This window comes from Poecilia formosa, unplaced genomic scaffold (genome assembly GCF_000485575.1).
Source record: "Poecilia formosa unplaced genomic scaffold, Poecilia_formosa-5.1.2 Scaffold5, whole genome shotgun sequence".
Taxonomy (NCBI): domain Eukaryota; kingdom Metazoa; phylum Chordata; class Actinopteri; order Cyprinodontiformes; family Poeciliidae; genus Poecilia; species Poecilia formosa.
This window is the reverse complement of record NW_006799944.1, coordinates 5362693-5383486: the sequence shown is the minus strand read 5'-3', so window position 1 is coordinate 5383486 and position 20794 is coordinate 5362693. Positions and strand designations below refer to the sequence as shown.

Genomic DNA, 20794 nt, shown 5'->3' with positions numbered 1-20794 from the left:
AAAGAAAGAAAGAAAGAAAGAAAGAAAGAACGAAAGAAAAACAAACAAACAAACAAATAAGGAAAGAAAGAAACAAAGAAAGATAGAAGCAGCACAAGTAGGCACAGACCTGAATGTACTCCTGTCGACTCTAACTCTTCTGCAAGCTTTGTGGCTGTGTTTAGATTGTATTTCAGTTTTTCAGAAACATCAAACAAACATCAAACCTGTGAAAAAAAAACTATAAAATCAAGGCCAGGCTGTGAGAAAAATCCTGCGAGGGAGTCAGTGACTCAATACCGTCATGTAGTCATGAATCACTGGAATGAAGGCCGTGCCAGGTGGTTCTCACAAGCACCATATCTGTATGCAGCAAACATAAAATGATAAACTCCTCCGGTATTAGAGTGAAGCCACTGCACTATCAAAGCGCTTCATGCGTTATACGCCATATGTTTGGCCAAGACATTGCAGAAGGTGTAACAGTTGACGCTGGGTAAACACTGGGAGCTGAAAGGGAAGCTTTCCTGCGAGGGAACCAGGCATTTTATAGTGCAAGGCTGTTTGAAATGCATTGGCTTCCTTCCTGGTTTATGATGCACAATGAATAATCCCAGGGTTTACGCAGATGAGCAGCAGGAACACATCACAAAAAATAAATAAAAAATCCCAATGAGTTTGTGGTAGGCAAATCTTCCAAAAAGTGATTAATCAGCACAAATAAATCATGTTTAACATGTGAGAGAACACCAGAAAAAACATTCCCAGACTAAAAACGGACATTTGACTGTTCGGTGTCTTGGGAAATCCGTGTATGTTTAACTTTTGACCTCTGGTCATGTTTTCAACATGAAGTTTATTTTGTCATCGGTCATACCTTTAGCTTGAGATCCAATAGCTTCTTTGCTCAGCGTGATCTTTCCAATAACATCATCGTGTCTGCAGAGTAGAATAAAACAAACAGATTATCAGGTAAATACAACTGTATTGACATTCTGATGCAAACAGAAACAACTGCAGCCTTGTATTCTAAAATAAAAATTAGCAACTTGATCTGGGCAACCATCTGTCTGATGATGCTTGTCTATTCAAAGCTTGGCTGTCATTTTTGTTTTTTTCCCAAAACAGTTGAGCTGAACTTGAAGTTCAGTTCATGTGCCAAGTTAAATAATGAGGGCTGTAAACCAAACGCCAGCCGCTGCCTGATACTAGGATGTTTAAGAATGAAGACGTTCCAAACCTTCTTACCCAATCGTGTCTTCGTCCATCACGAGGAACGACAGTGAATGAAACCCCATTGGGAGGTGCAGCGTGAACTCTTCACCCCAGAATGGGTTGAGATTCTTCCACACTGTAGCGGTTCTGGAAAGAGACGTTCAACACGTTTGGTCGAGTTCATTTTTAAATTAATGCCTGAATGATGCACCTCTAATGTCTACAGTGCTTTACAAAACAATACATACTCCTCATACCTTTTCCCATTCATTCTCTTTTCACTTTTTACCTCTTCTAGAATGTGGCAGCATGTTGGAGTAGCTCTACTACTTTCATTCAGACTTTTTTTTTTCTTTTTTAATAATTCCTCTTTTTCTGGTGGAAACATTTTTGGACAGTTATTCTCTCTTGTACTGGATGGTGTGTAGCTGGAAAGATTTCTGGTGATACTTTTTACTTTTTGACATTTGTAACCATAGCAACAAGGTGGTTTACAATCACGAGCAGCTAAGTAACACTACAAAAACCGAAATAATACCTCAACTGCAGAAACAAATTTCAGATTAGTCGAAAAGATTAGTCAGGAGCAAAGAGTAGAGAGAAAAGGAGGAAGTTCAAGCCATCTTTTGGCAATGTGGTATTGTTTGCAAACAAGTTGGGTGAACTCCAGCCAGAGTATATGGAAAGCAGCGTTATGTGGTTCATTGAGATATGGCTGCGGGATTAAGACCAACTCCAATGTCTCTCTGTCGGTCTTCCTCACAATATAAGCAGGCAGATATTTAAAGAGAAGCGGCAAAAGCAACGGAGGAGGATTAGCAGTGGTTGTCAACAACGGATGTTGTAATCCAGGACATTTTACTGTGAAGTGTCGTCTCTGCAGCCCAGGTAGAAAACTGTTAGCAGCAATATTTTGTTCATATTATTCATCAAGAGAGTTCAAAAGTTTTATTTTGGAAACCACTTAAATCTCACCATCAACTGTTGCAGAGAATGCAAGTGATATGATCAGTTCAGATGTTGCTAAGCTACAGACACAACAGTCCAGTGCTTTTGTGGAAATATCTGGAGATTTTAATCACGCTTCATTCTCTGCTACATTTCCAAAGTTTCCACACCTTGTCAGTGCCTCTACCACAGAAAGCAAAACATATGATTTTGTTTTATGCAAAAGTTAGAGATCCATAAATCTCCAAATGCCCCTAATTGCCCATTGAGGATCCACAAACCTCACTGGACAAGTCAGAGAGCCTTCTTGTCTTAAATATAAATCCCTTGCTTAGAGGCAGCCTGTAACAAAGAACTATGAGAAAATGGTCACAGGAGGCTGAAGACGTAGATTCCAGTCATGTGGAGATGAAATCAATGCCATTACTGAGTGTATGACTGACTCTAAACTTCTGCATGGACAACATCATACCAGCCAGCAAAGTGAAATGCTTCTCCAGTAACAAACACTTGACTAACAGTGACCCGAAGGAACTGCTAAAAAAAAAGAGCCTTCAGGAAGGGAGATGGGGGACTATTGAGGAGCATACAGAAGCAACGTAAAGTCAAGATTAGAGAAAATAAGAAAGCATACATGAAGCCAGAGAGGAAGCTCTAAAAAAGCCATATCAGAGCTGAGTGGTCAGGGATGAAGAAGGTCTTATGGTAAATACTTGTTGAGGAAGCTTCGGTCCGTCAGTGCATCTCTTTTACAAGTCTGTTGTGGAGAGCGCAATCTCTTCTGTCTTGATTTGTCGGGGTAGAAGAATCAGAGCCGTGAACTTAGGTTTAGCTAGTTTACCTTCTTAGATAAAGAAAGATATTCTAGGGACTACATATTGTGCAAAGAAGGAGTCTTCATAAAATGAAGAACATGATTGAGAACCCTGATCATCTTCTTCATGAGACAGTCATACAACAAGACAATATATTTTATTTGGATTTAATATGATAGACCAACGTAAAATAGTATTGGTCTACTTGAGGCTCCGACAGTCTTGACAAATATTGATATTTGATCTAAGCGATTCCATAAAAAGTGTGAGCCTTAATCAGAGTATCATGTCCTTTGCAGCCTTTGACAAGTTTTCTTCAAGGATTGCTCTGTCTTTTAATCCATTTTCCCACTAACTCTAACCACCGTCAATGCCACTGCTGAAGTAAAGTATCCATGAAGTGGCAGAATGAGAGCACAACCCGTAGTTTTCCTGTCAGATTCTGCGTGGATCTCTGTGGCTCTCAGTTGCCTTGGCTGCTTCACTAAGTAATATTCTTCCTATTCAGTCTTTCAGTTCAGGTTCATGGTGACATATCTTAGTAGTACGGTAGGCCCCATAGTTTTTCCATTTTCAGATAACAGACAATGCTCCAGATGTTTTCCAAAACTTATGATATTGTTTTCTAAACTAGTTCTATCATAATTATGACTGTAGAGGACCCAACTGATAAGAATTCATGGAAAACATTTTAAAAGGTATTTATTAAAGGAATGAGGCAAAATCTCCAAAAAAAAAAACAAAAAAAAACACATGAGTTGACTTGTATTTCATAAACAGGAAATAATTTGAGGGGAAAAACTCAGGTGCAAGCAAAGCTTGATGGAAGGATCTGACAAGGAACTAAAAAGGCTAGAGCATATCAATACAGGGACAAGTCACTGCATGACAAGGACCATGTGGTGGTTAGTTGATCTATTCAGCTGTGAGAAGTGTGAATCTAAGGGCTGAGAAACAGAAGGATAAGCAGCATAAATATGAGCTTATCAACAAAATACATTGAAGTTTGGAGTTGTAATGTGACAAAATGTTCAAAAGTTCAAAGGGTATGGATATTTTTGTGAGACAAGGAGGAGGAGGTGCAACAAAAATATTTGAAATTACACTAACTACTAATGTCATGTGACATCACACAACATATAAAATATAACCACAATGTTATATATCCTAATAATGATGTGTTATTTTGATGCAAATTGTCAACAGCTTTAAGTGGAAGCTTTGCTACATTTACAGAAAGCATCCAAGTTAACCAGCCCAACGTGACTGAGAAAGGATCGAGACGTAAATAAAGTTCCTGAAATGTTCAGAGACTGAGTTTCAGATGCTCAATAAAGGTTAATTTGCAATCCTGAGGAAAACCATTGCTGCCTGCCTGCTGTTTGATAAGAGACTCCAGGCCCAAGTCAAAACAGCTTTGGTCAAAGGTTATATTTAATTAGTCCAAAATGTTAGCTTTTCTACTAGAGGAATAGTCTTAAGCTTAAAGCTGACACTGCAATAATGATTGTTGGCCAATAAAAAGTTTTGTTGCATTTATTGCAGATCAATGTTTGCGACTATCAGCCTGTGACTAAGATTTCAGATGCTAAATAGTTCACATCTTGGAGTCACACATACTCAGGTATTAACTGAATAAGTCTAAAAAAAAATTTTTTCTAATTTTTTTTTTTTTAACTGGATTACTTTTGTGCAATTTTGAGAGCATTCAAACAATTTGGGTAAAAGTCAGAAACCCTACAGATGAACACTAATTAAAACAAAAAGTTAACACGAATGACAGCCTGGAAAAAAACACAGTGTCATAATGAGCATAGAAAGAGTTTTGTGTGTCCGTTATTTCCCAGCGCAATCTACCAGGCTCATCATCCTTGGAAATCACACTCAAGAGTCAACTGCCCAGTAACACAGCAAGTGAAAGATAATGTGAGTGCCTGCAGTGAAACACTGAGCAGTTTTCAACACTCCAGATGGAACAACAGTCATACTTCCCATTTCCTTACTAAGGTTCTTGAATTTTGTTTTTCATTTTAATTTTTTTTTAGATTATCAATAAATCTCAAAGACACCTGTAAAAAGGTGTATTCTCTCATCTCCCCAGTATTTTTCTTTTCTTACAGGTGCCCCCTCCAATAATTGATGCATGCTCACCATGGTTACCTAAAGGTGTTTAAAGGCCAGAGCAGTGTCAGGTTCTCTAGCAGTGGAAATGGGCCATGCTGTGGGTGTTTGAACACACCTTCCACATGGGTTACATACACTTGTAACCAATGAAGGTTACATGTACTATTTGTTACATCCTTACTAAAATATAACATGTACTAAATTATGTCTCAACAGACCATTTTGACTAGATTGCTTATGTTTGTAAAGAAGAAAACCTGTTTTTCCTCACAGAAACCTTATGTTAACGTTGATTGAAACGGACAGAGCTCACCTGGCCACAACTTCATTGTCAACTTTAACGATGCAGTAAGGATCACTCGTCCCAGATCTGAAAATTAGGAGAAAACGTTGGCAGGATGGTCACATAGTAATTAATTAAAATACATTTCCTTTTTCCTTTTTAATGATGCTCAGGTCAATACGAGCAGGTAAACATAGTTGTTTTTTTTTTCCACATGTGGTTCTTTGAATTTATTCAAATGAGAAATCAAAATAGAGTTCTTCGGAAACCAAATTTTAGACGTAGGTTATTTTATCAGGTAAGGCTGCAACACAGAAGCACATGCCATTCAGAAATTACTTACACGTCTTTGGCCGGAAGGTTCCTGCCCTCGACAATCCGAAAATAAAGAGACGTGTTTTGGGCCATTTTCACTCCGGTAATTTATTTATCCGCCGAGTATCTCTTATGTTGCCATGCGAGCTGGTATAAATAGCCCCCCTGCCTTTCTGCGAGTGAGTTTTCTCCGTTTCATGACACCTTCAGCTCGTGACGGCGCTCTGCCCACCAGCAGCGCGCGACCCAGGCGCGCTTCACGGTCCAGTCAGTGGAGCGGGTTAAAGCCGCGAGCCCCATGTAAATCCACTTTACATGGGGCTCGGTTTTACAGTCCACTGTTGTACCAAATAATTCAGTCCATGGATGGAGCGAACAATGCGAGCCTCAGTCAATCCGAGAAGCTTTTAATGGGGTTTAAATATAGTATTAATAAGATGAAAAAAACAACAACAAAAAAAAACAGCAAAATAAACGGGTTTAATAGCTTGTTTACAAAACCACAAGGCGTGGTTCTCCTTCTGCGAAGTCAGAAACTCCTTTCTGTTTCCGGGATAAAATTACAACTTAGTTCAGGTAGCACTATTTGTAGAAGCGTCTGCGTAACAGTCGTAATACATTTTAGACAATAAATTTGAAGCTCCTGTCCTTTGATATAAAGCGCCATCTGTTGACCATTTGTATTGAGTGCCAAAAGTTGAAAGCGACCAAGTCTGTAACAGCTGCTACAACAGCGCTCTGGACTCCAGAGGGCGCTGTTAGGAAGATAGATTAAAATTCAAATGGTCACTTTCAGCTGTTATCAAAAAACCTTATTATAATTGAAGAAAGTCCATATACTTGAGGAAAACATTTAATTTTCATGTGACTTTCTTTATCCCACGTTTTTTGTTTTTGTTTTTGGTTGGACCTTGAGTCTGAGAAAATATTGAAACAAATTCTAACAACAAGTTATAAATTTTACTTTCACAGGCCACGTTTTTGTCTTCCCTAATTGCAATTATGAGACGCGTTACAAAGTCACAATTTTGGGTTTCAATACCAAAATGTGGACTTTTGGTATTGAAAGAGGTCAAGTCTTTCATCAAGGAACAAAGTCAAAAAATATCAAAATATTACAGGAATAAAGGAACAACAATCACAATCAATTGCATGTATATAATATATTAAAATGTTAAAATTATAGAGAAACATAAAGTGGACATGAACCAATCTGACACTCATGATTGGTATGTAACAGATATAAAGAAAGAAAGCAGTTGAAGGAAAAAGTTTATATTACTTCAAAAAATATGACATGATATGTGGAAAAATTATTCATAAGTTCATTCAGTTCTCATTTTAATAGTTAAGGTTCATGGTACTTTTCTCCGGTTTATGTTGCCACACCTAGTCCAGTAGAGGGCGGCAATACACTTATGTACTGATTGCCAAGCACCAAAAACATTCAAAGAAGAAAAATCTCAGCAAATACAGACAGGCGGGTTTACAGGCAGCTATTTTTGGGGTCCTCTTAGATTAAACAGACATACAGTTAAAACAACTTGTCTGCTTCGGTTTATTAAATAGATTTGTAAAATTATTCGGGTTTTAGTAACATAAAAAAATAATAGTTTATATCCATGGTGTTGTAAATTACTTCAGTGATGTTCCTCCTTAAAGTTTAAGCCATGAACAGTAAAATGGGGTTAGCTGAACTTGGTAATGTTCATTATCTATTTTGACCAACGTTTCAAGCAGTTGTTTTTATAGTTTAAAAACATGGATCCCGTAGTCCCCGACAGTGATTCAACAAAACTACAGGAGAGACATTACTACTTGCTATCTGAACTGCAAACTTTAGTCAAAGACTTACCAAGGTATGTTTTTTTTTTCCTCATTATATCTTCACTACAGAATAACTTCAGCAACTAAAGTTACTTACAATACTTGAATTCAATAGAACTCGCATTACTTACTTAGATGTAGTTTGTCGCCTATAAAAATCATAATGGTAACTCTGTTTTACTACATTGCTGAGAATATTTATTTATGGAAGCTAAAATATACCAACAACAAACTTTTAAATGTAATTTAGTGTCAGAACACAGGCAGGTTTAAACTTGACTTTTATGACTTGTTCTTTTCCCCCATTGATCAGCTCCTTCCAGCAGCGGCTGACCTACAACACGCTGAGCGACCTGGCTTTAGCCCTCATTGACGGCACAGTATATGAGATTGTGCAGGGCCTCCTGGATATTCAGCATCTGACAGAAAAAAATCTGTACAACCAAAGGCAGAAGCTGCACTGTGAACATCAAGGTCTGTACCAGTCGTACAAAACGTAGTCAAAAGCAGATTTTCATAAAAATTATAAATCAGAAATTTGCTTCGTTTTTTTTTTTTTTTTTTGCCTGCAACTTACAAATTATTTTTAACTCTCTTTTTCCTCCCCCCTAAGCACTCAAACAAGATCTGGTTCGAAAACACAAGGATGCATTACAGTCATGCAAGCCGCACAACCTCTCACTTCTCAAGACAAGCCAACAAACTGAGCTTGAGGTGAGAAATAAAACCTCAGTAGTTATGTTTACACCGAGGAATTCCAGACTGTTATGTGTATTATGTTTTGTTTATGGGTTTCAGGCTTTGGAAGTTCGGGTTCGCGATGAGCAAAAGATGATGGATAAGAAGATTGTTGTAGAAATGGACCAAAAAGTGACTGACCAGCAGAACACCTTGGAGAAGGCAGGAGTCCCAGGGTTTTACATCACCACTAATCCTCTGGTAAATGTTCTTATTTCTTTCTGATTCACTCTAAACAGATTTTTTTTTTTTTTTTAATGAGTCAAACATCCATCAGATACAGATTTACATCTTCTCTAACCACTCTTCGACCAATTATGCATATTACTGCAGGAGCTCACGATGCAGATGAACCTGCTTGAACTGATTCTCAAGCTTCAGCAGAAGGACTCGCAAGCTGGACTGCTCTGAGAAAGATGTGCCAACAGAGGCAGTGTTGTCTATTTTTTTCATATACAAAAGATAAAAAAAAAAAAAAGATGTGATCAAAGATTTGGCCACATCCTGGAAGAATTAAGTTTTGGCCTGAAGGAGAACAGTGGGACATTTTGACAGACCACATCATAGTTAAGAAATGATAAAAGTGGACCTAATTCCTGTTAATGCACTGTAAACATTCTTAAGGACACTTTGCCTGTTATTTCGTGCTGCGACTTAAAGCAGGGGGACAGTTTTGTTAAACACTTATGTATCTCTCATTACCTTTCTGAGAAATACCCACAGTTTTGAGTATTTCCAGTTTTTGGTTGTTTTTTTTTTTTGCACTAATCCACAAAACTTACTTTGTCCCATGTGCACTTGGAAGTTTCATCTGTTGTTAGTTTATGGTCTGGTTTTATTGAGTTTAGTGTTATCATGACACTTGTGATCTTACTTTAGTTGTCAGTAAAGTTTTGTTTTTGTAATTATGTTCCTAATGAATGTTAATCTGCTGAAACTGTGAAGAATAAGTCTTTAGGTTAGTTTTGTTTTTTTGAAAAATTTCATAAATAAAACAGCTGGGCAAAAAAATGGTCAACTCATAAAAACTGCATGTCACCCGAAGTCATGAATCACACTTTTGAAAGACCCATTTTTTTCTGCTTCCTGAAGTGGACATTGTTAATATGAGGAATAATCCCATCATCTGGATAAACCTTAAGTAGAAAACTGCTTAATAGAACTGAAACCTGTTGTCTATGTACCACAAACATACTGCAAAGCACAAAATTATATTTCCGGTAGATCTGTGTGTAAATTATCTTAGATTAAAATGTTATTTTACCTTAACCTACATGTTTCTTCAGATTCAGATTTAAAGGGTCTTAAATGTGTCAAAATACTACAATCAGCCACAGATTATCAGCAAAAAAGTTGCAATGTCTGTGTCTTGCTTGACTGGAAGAATTCACAAGCATTGATAATTGTGAGTGTGTGGGGAAAGTTAAGAATCTACACAATTTCTGCAGCCTGTGCTGTTCTAAAGCAGATGGAGGGCAGATCTTGACAATATATCACTAAGGATCTGTCCTCTCTAGTTTATCCCGATTATTCTGGAACAAATGCTTTCGTCGACCCGGCAGGTGAAAAACAGCAGCTCCCTGGTCAAAAACAAAAGAGCCCAGTCAGGAACTGTCACTATATTACACATCAAAGTGGTCATATTAAATTGTTTGGCATTTTGGACTGGAAATGTCTACTTTTAATTTAACTTAAAACTTACCCATTTCCATTTCTGAGTAAAAGTAGGATACATAATGCATGTTGTATCCTGCTGCCACGCATAAAATGCAAGAATATTGGGGGTAAAGATAATCTCTATTTGATAATCTCTTGAGATTAAAAGTTTTAGCTCATACACTGACATTGTGAAAGTAGTTTCGAGAGATGAAGATATTTTTTCTCTCCTTTTAGTCCAAATGGAGGCGCTAATGCACCTCTAGCGTGGTTTGACAGTTGCCAATGAAGCCAGAAGCAGCAGCAGCAGGAAGATAGCAGCGGTACTGAGTTAGTGCACTACAGTGGGTTGTTTCTTTGTCACTAGCTGTTATTTGGCTAAATAAGCTACCTACCTATTTGCAATGATTGCACCGGGTGTCGGGTTTTTCCCAGTAGCAACGTCGGAGCTACAATGAAGGTGCACTTTTTAAATGTATCTGTTGTCCATAGCAGCAATTACCTAACGCTGGCTAACCTAACGGTGGCTAATGTAACGGAAGCCCCGGCGGAAATCACAGCGGCCGGTGCTACATTAGCCTTTAAAATGCGTCGCTTATGTGTGAATGACTTTTTGGTGATTTTTTATTTCTTACTAATTTATATGTTTTGTTATTCTGTTGTACTATTGTTGTAGTAAGCTCTTGTTTAGACTAGCATTGCTGTTTTTCCTTTGTAAAAAATGGTCACTCTGTATGTAATAATGCATAACAATTCTCTTGAGCAACACATTGGTTGTTTTTGTGGTTGCAGTGTTTATACACCAAGCTGGGACGGCAGCTTCTCCTTGCTAGCAGCGTTGCTTACTGCCATTTATGAAGAACATCTTCAAAGTTGACATGGAGTGACACACCTTTGAGATGAAACAATGTTGTCATGTGTCCAGGCTGGGGCTTCGTCGGTGTGGGCTTCATGCTGTGGTCTGCTGAATGAAGTCATGGGTACCGGGGCCGTCCGAGGCCAGCAGCCAGGGTTTGGTGCCGGTGCCGGGCCCTTCAGGTTCGCCCCCAGTGCGGGATATTCCACGCACCCACCCAACAGCTCAGGGAACCCCGGCCTTGTTTGTAGGGCTTGTGGACAGGCCTTCTCAGTATTCAGGATTAAGGTAGGTCTCATTAGATGCGGTAGATTCCCGTCCACGTCAAATGTGCGTCATACGAAAACTAATTTTAAGTTTTGGAAAAACTTAAAATTAGTTTTTTCCAAAAACTTAAATTTCTTCTAAAATTTCTTCTTTCTTTTTTTTTTCCCCCAACAAAAAGAAAGAAGAAGAAGCAGCTAATCACTGAAGAAGCTTTTTCTGTCATGCTTTCTAAATCTGCTCACAAAAAAAGCTTTAAATAATAACAAAGATCATAGGTGACAGAAAAGTAAAGACCAAGACAGCTGCAATATATTAACAGCTAAAAATTCTGGGTTAGTTTATTTTTAATCTGTTAGTTGGATAGACTTTTTGCCGAGTGATTGAGATAATAAAGCTCAAACAGGCTTGTATGGAAGGGAATTTTGAATTAATCACAGTTGATATTATCATTGCAATTTTTAACAATATTAGAGGGGGAGGGGAATTTCTATATCTTCCAGCCTTGTTCTAATTGCTCAAATGTGTTGAAGCAGGAAAAAAAATCTAAAACGTGTACTGCAGGTAATTAGCATGGATTGCAGCTGCGTATAAACTTAACAAATCTGCACAAAACCCTTTGATTTCCTAAATGTTAACTGTGCATTAGTTGTGTTGGACTAAACTTAAGAGATTAGAACTGGAATGAGTTACTTAAGAGATTTTGAGAAGATCAGAATTAGGGTTAATACCCTGACAGTCTCACACGGACCCCCTCTATGTTCATCTAACACTCTTTTTCTGTCTTGGCTCAAAGTGAGATGTTCTTAAATGCTGTTTCTCCGTTTTTCTCCCTCATGTCTTCCTCATTTTCCTATGAATTTCGCTCTCTAACCGTTTTCTAACCTAATCTAACTGTTAGAAAACGGTTAGATTTTGTTTTCTAACCATGACATTACAGTCTGTTATCTCAAACGTTTGTTTAAAGCTTGTCATGAAATAGGACAGTTACAGGGTTTTGCATATGTGTCCTGCAGCGCCGCTCGGTTATTTGCCTTTTCAACCCTCTGATGCGTGAGTGACTGACTATACAGTCTTCCGTGACTGGGTCCTTTTTGACCCGGGTTACAATCAATGTGTTTTTATGCTACTTTTGTCATTTTGATTCAAAATAATGTTTTGTATACTTTCTACTGTGTTTTATTTCACACAAGAATTATTTCATGCTTGAAATATTTTCATTTTTCACTTTTTAAAATGTTTTTAGAACAATTTGTAGAACATTTCTGACAATTTGGAGAACAGTTTTAAAACAAAATGACCACAGCAGCAATTTTACAACAACAATGATGAAATGTCAATAATGGACAATGTTAACATCCATTATGTATGTGTGGGTATGAGGGGGGGCTGCAAAAGAGCATGTTTCTTGAAACTAGCTAGCTAATCAAGCTAGCTAACATTACTGTCTCTATTCTATTATGCTATGTGTATCACGCATGTGAGTGTGTGTGTGTGTGTGGGATTTATTTATCCATCCATCCATCCCCCCACCCACCTACCTTCCGTTATTCCAGGGTTGGGTCGCAGGGTCAGCAGCCTAAGTAAGGAGGCTCAGTGTTCGCTCTCCCCAACCACTTGTTCCAGCTACTCTGGGGGAACCCATGGCGTTCTCAGACCAGCTGAGAAACATCGTCAGCATGTCCTGGGTCTCACCCTATCTCTAAGGGAGAGCCCAGACACCCTACAGGGAAAACTAATTTTGGCCGCTTGTAAACGTGACCTCGTTTTTTCGGAAATGACCCAAAGCTCATGACCGTAGACAAGGGTAGGAACTTAGATCAATCAGTAAATCAAGAGCTTCGCTTTTTGGCTCAGCTCTCTCTTCACCACGACAGATCGGTACATCGCCCGCTTCACTGCAGACGCTGCACCGATCCGCCTGTCGATCTCCAGCTCCATTTTTCCCTCATTGGTGAACAAGATCCTGAGATACTTGAACTCCTCCACTTGGGGCAGGACATCCTCCCCGACCCAAAGAAGGCACTTCTATACTTTTCTGGCTCATTTATTTATGCATTTATTTCTATAGCTATGATAAAAGAACAAACCCTGAACACATTGACCAACAGGTTTTGTATGTCATTCAACACACTTTCTCTCTTGGTTTTCTTATCCAGGGTGTCAGACACACATAGAGACACACACACCCACGCGCACACACACACACACACACAAATAATACTCATGCACAATAAAGTATAGGTGGTAATGTTAGCTAGTTGGTTAGATAACTAGTGTTAGCTAACTTTGAAGAAGGCTAATATGTTGATTCGTGACAATAACGCTGTCACATATTCATGATTGACACACACCAACACATTTGTGAGATAAAAAATAGAGATAATACTTATATGTAAAAGTTCTTGCTGTGTAATATAATATTACTCAGGGGTGACACTTAGGTCTCATTGTGTTTGGTTCACAGAAGAATGTTTTCCTGACAGTCACAGTTGGTAAGAAACAAAGATTCCCATTAAATTCCATAGGAAATGAATTCAGGTCATTTTGGACCCACTCACGGAAGAATGGGGTAGTAACATAAAACATGCTATTTCTTAAAAAATATAAACGGTAAATTAAACATTTTAATTGCATGATATCAGTAACATGTTTCTTGAGGAATACCTGTAATATGAAGTGATGAAAACTTTTCATTACAAAGATATTGCAAAAAGATGACCTCACCGGGTCAAAAAGGACCCACTTACGCATCAGAGGGTTAATGGTGCACTCTGGAGCGCTGTCTGGATTCATAATGGATCCTCGTATTTTTTTTTTAAATGTACAAATTAATACATGAATGCAAAAACAGGGAAAAGATTTTAGCGTTTTAGAGAAAACAAAAAGTATTTATCCTTGTGAGCTAATTGAAAAACAAACAAATCTAAGCATAGACTTTAAATTTATGACCGAATATTAGGGTCTGGCGACAGTTTTTAAACCTGTGTGAAAACGTCCGTCTGCCTCACCTCCATCACCCCAGCTTGTCGTTTCCTTCCCGCATCCAGTACACTTGCTGCGACTGCAAGAAGAGCTTCTGCTCGCTGTGCACCGAGGTTCTGGAGAGCCTACGCATTTGCGCCACCTGCCATTTGCTGAAGGCCACGGCGTTCCATCGGCCGCGGCTCATGCGACTGCCAGTGAGGGACCTGCGTCAGTATCTGCTGCTGCGGAGCATCTCCACTGACACCTGCAGGGAGAAGGAGGACCTGGTCGATTTGGTCCTCTGTCATCGGGCTTTTGAGGTGGAGGACGAGGAGGAGGAAGATGAGGATGAGGAGGAGGATGATGATGATGATGATGATGACGACGAGGAGGTGGAGGACCCTAACACGGCCAGCCTCCTCTCTCACATCCATCGCACGCTAACAGATTCCATCGCGCCGCCTGCCTCGGAGCTGTCTGCTGCCACGCTGGAGGAATCGCTCAGCAGGAGCGAAAGTCCCGAAACCAACCAGGTGAGAAACCAACCAGAGAGCCCGATCGCTTTACAGACACAGCTCACCTCTGAACTGTCGGGATTCGCTGTAAGCGCTTGCTTGTGGAGTCGCTAGTCTTGTCTGTGAATGGAAAGTACAATGCACTTTTGTTTCCAGTTCACCCAGTAAGCCGGGTAAAGGAGTGCGTAACCCTAATCTACTGTAATCTGGCACTTTCCCGACTGAACATTGTTTTCCTGCAGGACTTGGATGAGACCACACCGGTGTCGCTCCTTAACTTGGACTCCAGTGAACAAACTCCTCAGATGATCCATATATTCATACTTGTTACAATACAAAAACAGATTTTAAGTCCTGATTTTTTTTATTATTGTTTTTAAAACAAAGCAGACATTTTTGTCTATAACAATGTTATTTGTTTTTTTTTTATTTGTTTTGTTTTGGTTTTTTTAGACGAGTCCTCAGACACGCCATGGAGCCGGAGCATCCGTCTCTGACATCTCCAGCGTGAGGGACATCAAGGGCCTGTCAGTCAGGCAGCTGAAGGAGATCCTGGCAAGGAATTTCGTCAACTACTCCGGGTGCTGTGAAAAATGGGAGCTGGTGGAGCGCGTCAACAGATTATACAGAGAAAAGGAGAAGAATACAAATACATGTAGGTGTTTACTTGGCTTTTGGTCTCACAACTTTCCTTATTCAATATCATATTAGGGCCAGAAAGGGGCCATTTTTAAATGGTCATTTTTATATTACTTTTTTTTTTTTTATTTAAATCACAATGTACCAAAAAAGTGATGAAATGATGTCAAATATTTCCTGAGATCTGATTGGTTAAGTGGGGCCTCTTCAGACCAGTGCTGGGTTANAATGTTTTCCTGACAGTCACAGTTGGTAAGAAACAAAGATTCCCATTAAATTCCATAGGAAATGAATTCAGGTCATTTTGGACCCACTCACGGAAGAATGGGGTAGTAACATAAAACATGCTATTTCTTAAAAAATATAAACGGTAAATTAAACATTTTAATTGCATGATATCAGTAACATGTTTCTTGAGGAATACCTGTAATATGAAGTGATGAAAACTTTTCATTACAAAGATATTGCAAAAAGATGACCTCACCGGGTCAAAAAGGACCCACTTACGCATCAGAGGGTTAATGGTGCACTCTGGAGCGCTGTCTGGATTCATAATGGATCCTCGTATTTTTTTTTTAAATGTACAAATTAATACATGAATGCAAAAACAGGGAAAAGATTTTAGCGTTTTAGAGAAAACAAAAAGTATTTATCCTTGTGAGCTAATTGAAAAACAAACAAATCTAAGCATAGACTTTAAATTTATGACCGAATATTAGGGTCTGGCGACAGTTTTTAAACCTGTGTGAAAACGTCCGTCTGCCTCACCTCCATCACCCCAGCTTGTCGTTTCCTTCCCGCATCCAGTACACTTGCTGCGACTGCAAGAAGAGCTTCTGCTCGCTGTGCACCGAGGTTCTGGAGAGCCTACGCATTTGCGCCACCTGCCATTTGCTGAAGGCCACGGCGTTCCATCGGCCGCGGCTCATGCGTCTGCCAGTGAGGGACCTGCGTCAGTATCTGCTGCTGCGGAGCATCTCCACTGACACCTGCAGGGAGAAGGAGGACCTGGTCGATTTGGTCCTCTGTCATCGGGCTTTTGAGGTGGAGGACGAGGAGGAGGAAGATGAGGATGAGGAGGAGGATGATGATGATGATGATGATGACGACGAGGAGGTGGAGGACCCTAACACGGCCAGCCTCCTCTCTCACATCCATCGCACGCTAACAGATTCCATCGCGCCGCCTGCCTCGGAGCTGTCTGCTGCCACGCTGGAGGAATCGCTCAGCAGGAGCGAAAGTCCCGAAACCAACCAGGTGAGAAACCAACCAGAGAGCCCGATCGCTTTACAGACACAGCTCACCTCTGAACTGTCGGGATTCGCTGTAAGCGCTTGCTTGTGGAGTCGCTAGTCTTGTCTGTGAATGGAAAGTACAATGCACTTTTGTTTCCAGTTCACCCAGTAAGCCGGGTAAAGGAGAGCGTAACCCTAATCTACTGTAATCTGGCACTTTCCCGACTGAACATTGTTTTCCTGCAGGACTCGGATGAGACCACACCGGTGTCGCTCCTTAACTTGGACTCCAGTGAACAAACTCCTCAGATGATCCATATATTCATACTTGTTACAATACAAAAACAGATTTTAAGTCCTGATTTTTTTTATTATTGTTTTTAAAACAAAGCAGACATTTTTGTCTATAACAATGTTATTTGTTTTTTTTTTATTTGTTTTGTTTTGGTTTTTTTAGACGAGTCCTCAGACACGCCATGGAGCCGGAGCATCCGTCTCTGACATCTCCAGCGTGAGGGACATCAAGGGCCTGTCAGTCAGGCAGCTGAAGGAGATCCTGGCAAGGAATTTCGTCAACTACTCCGGGTGCTGTGAAAAATGGGAGCTGGTGGAGCGCGTCAACAGATTATACAGAGAAAAGGAGAAGAATACAAATACATGTAGGTGTTTACTTGGCTTTTGGTCTCACAACTTTCCTTATTCAATATCATATTAGGGCCAGAAAGGGGCCATTTTTAAATGGTCATTTTTATATTACTTTTTTTATTTTTATTTAAATCACAATGTACCAAAAAAGTGATGAAATGATGTCAAATATTTCCTGAGATCTGATTGGTTAAGTGGGGCCTCTTCAGACCAGCGCTGGGTTAGACCATATAATTAAGGGCCAAAGTTCTGTTTGAATGCATTCAAAAGTTGACGTCTAATTGTTAATTCGCACGCAGTTATTTGGCTATTACTGGTTTAATTCATTCCACGTCATGAACGTCATTTTCTCACTCGCGTTGCAATCGATTGAGTTGACCCCTTTCCTCAAAATCCTACACATAAATACCCAGAAGCAAACAATGTGGGAAAATGATTGAGTTAATTGAGTTTTTGTTTTGTTTTTTTTGTTTTTTTGGGGGGGGCGGGGGAAATTTATTAAAAATAGGAAACCAAGAAATGCCATTTCTGTAATCTGTCACAGCTGGATGTTGTGTTACGTTAAAGGCTCTGAGATAAAATGTGGAACAAGCAAAGTGCAGTGAATACTTTCAAGATGCGCTGTGCTCTGCTCGTCTCAAGCCGATTGGTCTGAAACGTTGGCTTCCTGGCCACATTAACCAATCAGGTTTCATGCTCTACAGGAAAAGTTGATGTTATTTCATGCGCACTGCAGCACACAGAAACCTGCACAATTATTTTAACTTTTAAATAAGTAATTCAAATGTTGAAAATGGCACATTCAGCGTGATATGCAGTTCAACATTCCCCTCAGCAGGTGGCCGCTGTGGCAAGTGGCATTTATATTTTTGCAGTGTAGATATCTTTGATTATCAGCACTGGCTGGGAGGATCCTGTTTTTAACCACAGAAACTTCATCAATCTTTTCTCTTTCTGACATTTTATCCTGTAGGCGGTGACATCTTGCCATAAATTTACACAGATAAGACAAAGAAAAAAAAAAGGATTATTCGTGTAGCTTTTTTTTTTTTTTTGACGTCATGATAAACTTATCTCATGCTTGCTTTACTCCTCCTGCTGTAAAGTGATGGCCTTCCCCTCTCCTCTCTGCAACGGTGCCATCGGAGGTAAGGTTATAGATCATCATTGTGGTCAGGTGTCCCACCTCTGCCTCGCTTCTTCCATCGTATGAGCAAAGCCGCATTCTCGCTACGTGTGTGTCCGTTGTGAACCCGTCCTCATCCGCTATCCATCCGTGCCATTTGTCCTGCTGAATGGTATTCACTCTTGTGTTCACACTGATGTGTTCACGCTGATGCACTAATGAAATTCCAAATAAAAGATATTGGAATAAGCACTTCAGTGAGGTGCTGAATGCAGTTAAATTTATTTCATTGCCTAATACTTAATTTATTTCCACCGTTTTAGTTTTGTTCTCTTTTTTTTTTTTGTTTTCTCCGTTTTTCACCTCCCATTTCTCCCCCTTCTGTCCCCACCTCTCCAGATGGCGAAAAGTGTCCCCTGACGCTGCAGGACGACAATCTGTGCAGGATCTGCATGGACGCGGTGATCGACTGCGTCCTGTTGGAGTGCGGTCACCTGGTCACCTGCACCGACTGCGGCAAGAGAATGAACCAGTGTCCGATATGCAGGCAGTACGTCGTGAGAGCTGTGCACGTTTTTAAATGCTAATGCTGCACCACTGACTCGTATCCCCCACGCCCCCTCCCCCAATTCAGAAATGCAGCTCATAAAGTTTGAATCCTACGGAAAAAAAATTCATTTTCAGATCTTTATATTGACAGGAGTCTTCAATGGTCATTCGTACGCAGGAAAATAATGGTTTTTTTCTTTATATATATATTTTTTTGTGAATTTGACTTTGATCGACCAGGTGGTTTTTGTTTTCTACTATATTTCAAAGCAAAGGTTGCCGGTCACATGTTTTTTTTTTGTAAACATCCCATCCTTATTTCTGCCTGCGAACTGTAGCTCCTCCTCAGATCTACGACTCTTTACCTGCGGCTGCAAGCGAACACGTATCTTAGTAAAGACTTGCACTGAATCTCAGCAGACGTGTGAAAGGTAGGTGCCAAACGACGCCAGTCGCCTTGTTGCTTCTTCTTCTCTCATCTTCTTCCGTCCGCTGCGAGATGACACTGTGTTAATGCTTCAGCATGTTGGACCGGACAGCACTTTGCTCACGCTCCACGCTAATGCAGCACCACTCACAACCCCACCACACCTCACGACAGCTAATAGTGGCTCAGATAATGTGCGCCTCTTCCTGAATGCCTGATGAGAGACGCTAATTAGATTTTTTTTTCTTCTTTTGAGATGTTGTTTGCCGTTTTAAATGTAGCACTGCGCAGTCCTCAAAGGAGCAGATGCTCTGGCGGTTGTCTTACTTGCGACTGATTTATGGTTATGCTCTGTGAGGTCGATGCATTATTAATAGCGTCGATTTCCTCCGCCATAAAATAAGTGCTTGTTTCAGTGCGTTGCCCGTTCCAACGTCCACGCAAGGTCTCGCCGCAGCAACGGCCGACGTCTGTCGCCTCTTGTCCTGCCTCAGTCCGCGAACAGGAGACTCAAACTAAACTGGTGCTAACTCATCCACTCATCTTCCTCGTTTTCTAGCAAGACGTTTTTCACGTGAAACTTACATTTTCTTAAGTTGTTGGAATGAAAAGTATTATTATGTTTTAGGTTTGTCACATATAAGATGACTAATGAAACCGTTTGAGTGACGTGAAAGTATATCCAGATAATGACTTGTACATATATCAGTCTGTATAAGATGTACATAGCTCTATTTTTCCATTTGGTTTGAATTGTGTGCGAAAATGTTTATTTTTTCAGGATTGTTCTGTTCTGTGACGTGGCCTGAAATGTGTTGGATCTGCTTTGGTTGGCTCGAGTTTTTCATTGAACCGCAGCATAACAAGAAGCTTTACTATCGTTCTCTCTGTAGTATCTCCCTCCCCTGCTTTAAAAAATAAAATAATAAAATAAAAAAGACACTCGCTGCTGTCACAGCACAGATGTCCGGGGCAAATTGCACTTTTCTGTTACAGAAGGTATAATCATGTACAAGGTATGGTCTTTGTATTTGCAGATGTTGACATTTATATTATGGTAAATTAAAGATTTTAATTAATGTCTTCTCTTTTTATTTTCTTTTTTTTTTTACTATTGTGCATGACTTGCAAGAAACACCTGTGCTTTTCAATAAAGTCATTTGTTTCTGAAACGAAAAAAAAAAAATCTAATTCACACTACACTTTTATTCATAATTTGTTTAACCATGCGTTTGTAATTTACAGCATTTTTTCCCTAATAATTTTAGAAGTGTAGAACAGAGAGCATTTTAAGAAAAACTCCCTGTTGAATCACATCGGTGAGAAAATATCCATAGATGTATTTTAATCTTGATTTGACTCAAGTTGTCCATTCCGTTATCCATCCAGTCAAGATTAGATGTTAAACTCTCAATTTTCTCTAGCGGCCTAAATAAAGCCTTCTTTACTCCCTAGTTGATGAAATCGTTGTTAAACTGCACTGTCAGCATTTGCAGAGCAACAGTCATGTAAAATACAGAAGCAGCATATTACTAGCTAATTGTAGCGTTTCACTACTTTGAGGTTAGCAGGCATTTGTGTAGCTGTCTAGATTTTGCATCAGATGACTAAAGTTGGGTTGGAGTTTTTTTTTTTTGTTTTTTTTCTTTTGGCTTGACCGAGTTTTAATGC

At 39.7% G+C, this 20794-nt stretch overlaps 3 protein-coding genes across 7 annotated transcripts in view; 2 read left to right on the top strand and 1 right to left on the bottom strand.

Moving 5' to 3' along the window:
* The window catches only part of rasal1 (RAS protein activator like 1), a 22788-nt gene extending 16724 nt beyond the window's left edge, over window positions 1-6064 (bottom strand). The window contains exons 1-4 of one of the 2 annotated variants that reach the window (XM_016678161.1): window positions 5708-6064; window positions 5395-5451; window positions 1228-1341; window positions 857-918 (exon numbers count right to left, since the gene is read on the bottom strand). In XM_016678161.1, coding sequence (XP_016533647.1) covers window positions 857-918; window positions 1228-1341; window positions 5395-5451; window positions 5708-5772 — 298 coding nt within the window. In that variant the 5' untranslated portion in view covers window positions 5773-6064. The remainder of the gene's footprint in view (window positions 1-856; window positions 919-1227; window positions 1342-5394; window positions 5452-5707) is intronic. The other variant, XM_007564847.2, reaches the window with a different exon arrangement.
* Window positions 1-9509, top strand: part of dgcr6 (DiGeorge syndrome critical region gene 6) — a 23502-nt gene extending 13993 nt beyond the window's left edge. The window contains exons 3-8 of one of the 2 annotated variants that reach the window (XM_007564864.1): window positions 7176-7380; window positions 7454-7538; window positions 7820-7980; window positions 8120-8220; window positions 8305-8445; window positions 8578-9509. In XM_007564864.1, the coding sequence (XP_007564926.1) occupies window positions 7350-7380; window positions 7454-7538; window positions 7820-7980; window positions 8120-8220; window positions 8305-8445; window positions 8578-8655 (597 nt within the window). In that variant the 5' untranslated portion in view covers window positions 7176-7349 and the 3' untranslated portion in view covers window positions 8656-9509. Of the gene's footprint in view, window positions 1-7126; window positions 7381-7453; window positions 7539-7819; window positions 7981-8119; window positions 8221-8304; window positions 8446-8577 lie in introns of those variants that run through there. The other variant, XM_007564856.2, reaches the window with a different exon arrangement.
* A 653-nt stretch (window positions 9510-10162) lies between these two features.
* On the top strand, window positions 10163-20202 carry LOC103146770 (E3 ubiquitin-protein ligase RNF34-like). 3 transcript variants are annotated; one of them, XM_007564811.2, is made up of 6 exons: window positions 10163-10360; window positions 10826-11044; window positions 14071-14520; window positions 14956-15157; window positions 18128-18169; window positions 18547-20202. In XM_007564811.2, exons 1-6 carry the CDS (start codon window positions 10355-10357, stop codon window positions 18732-18734), a joined length of 1107 nt encoding a protein of 368 aa, XP_007564873.1. In that variant the 5' UTR covers window positions 10163-10354; the 3' UTR covers window positions 18735-20202. The 3 variants fall into 3 exon arrangements, with proteins under 3 accessions (XP_007564873.1, XP_007564865.1, XP_007564882.1); XM_007564803.2 differs by lacking the exon at window positions 10163-10360 and adding an exon at window positions 10406-10516; XM_007564820.2 differs by lacking the exons at window positions 10163-10360; window positions 18128-18169 and adding an exon at window positions 10407-10516.
* The last annotated feature ends 592 nt before the right edge of the window (window positions 20203-20794 follow it).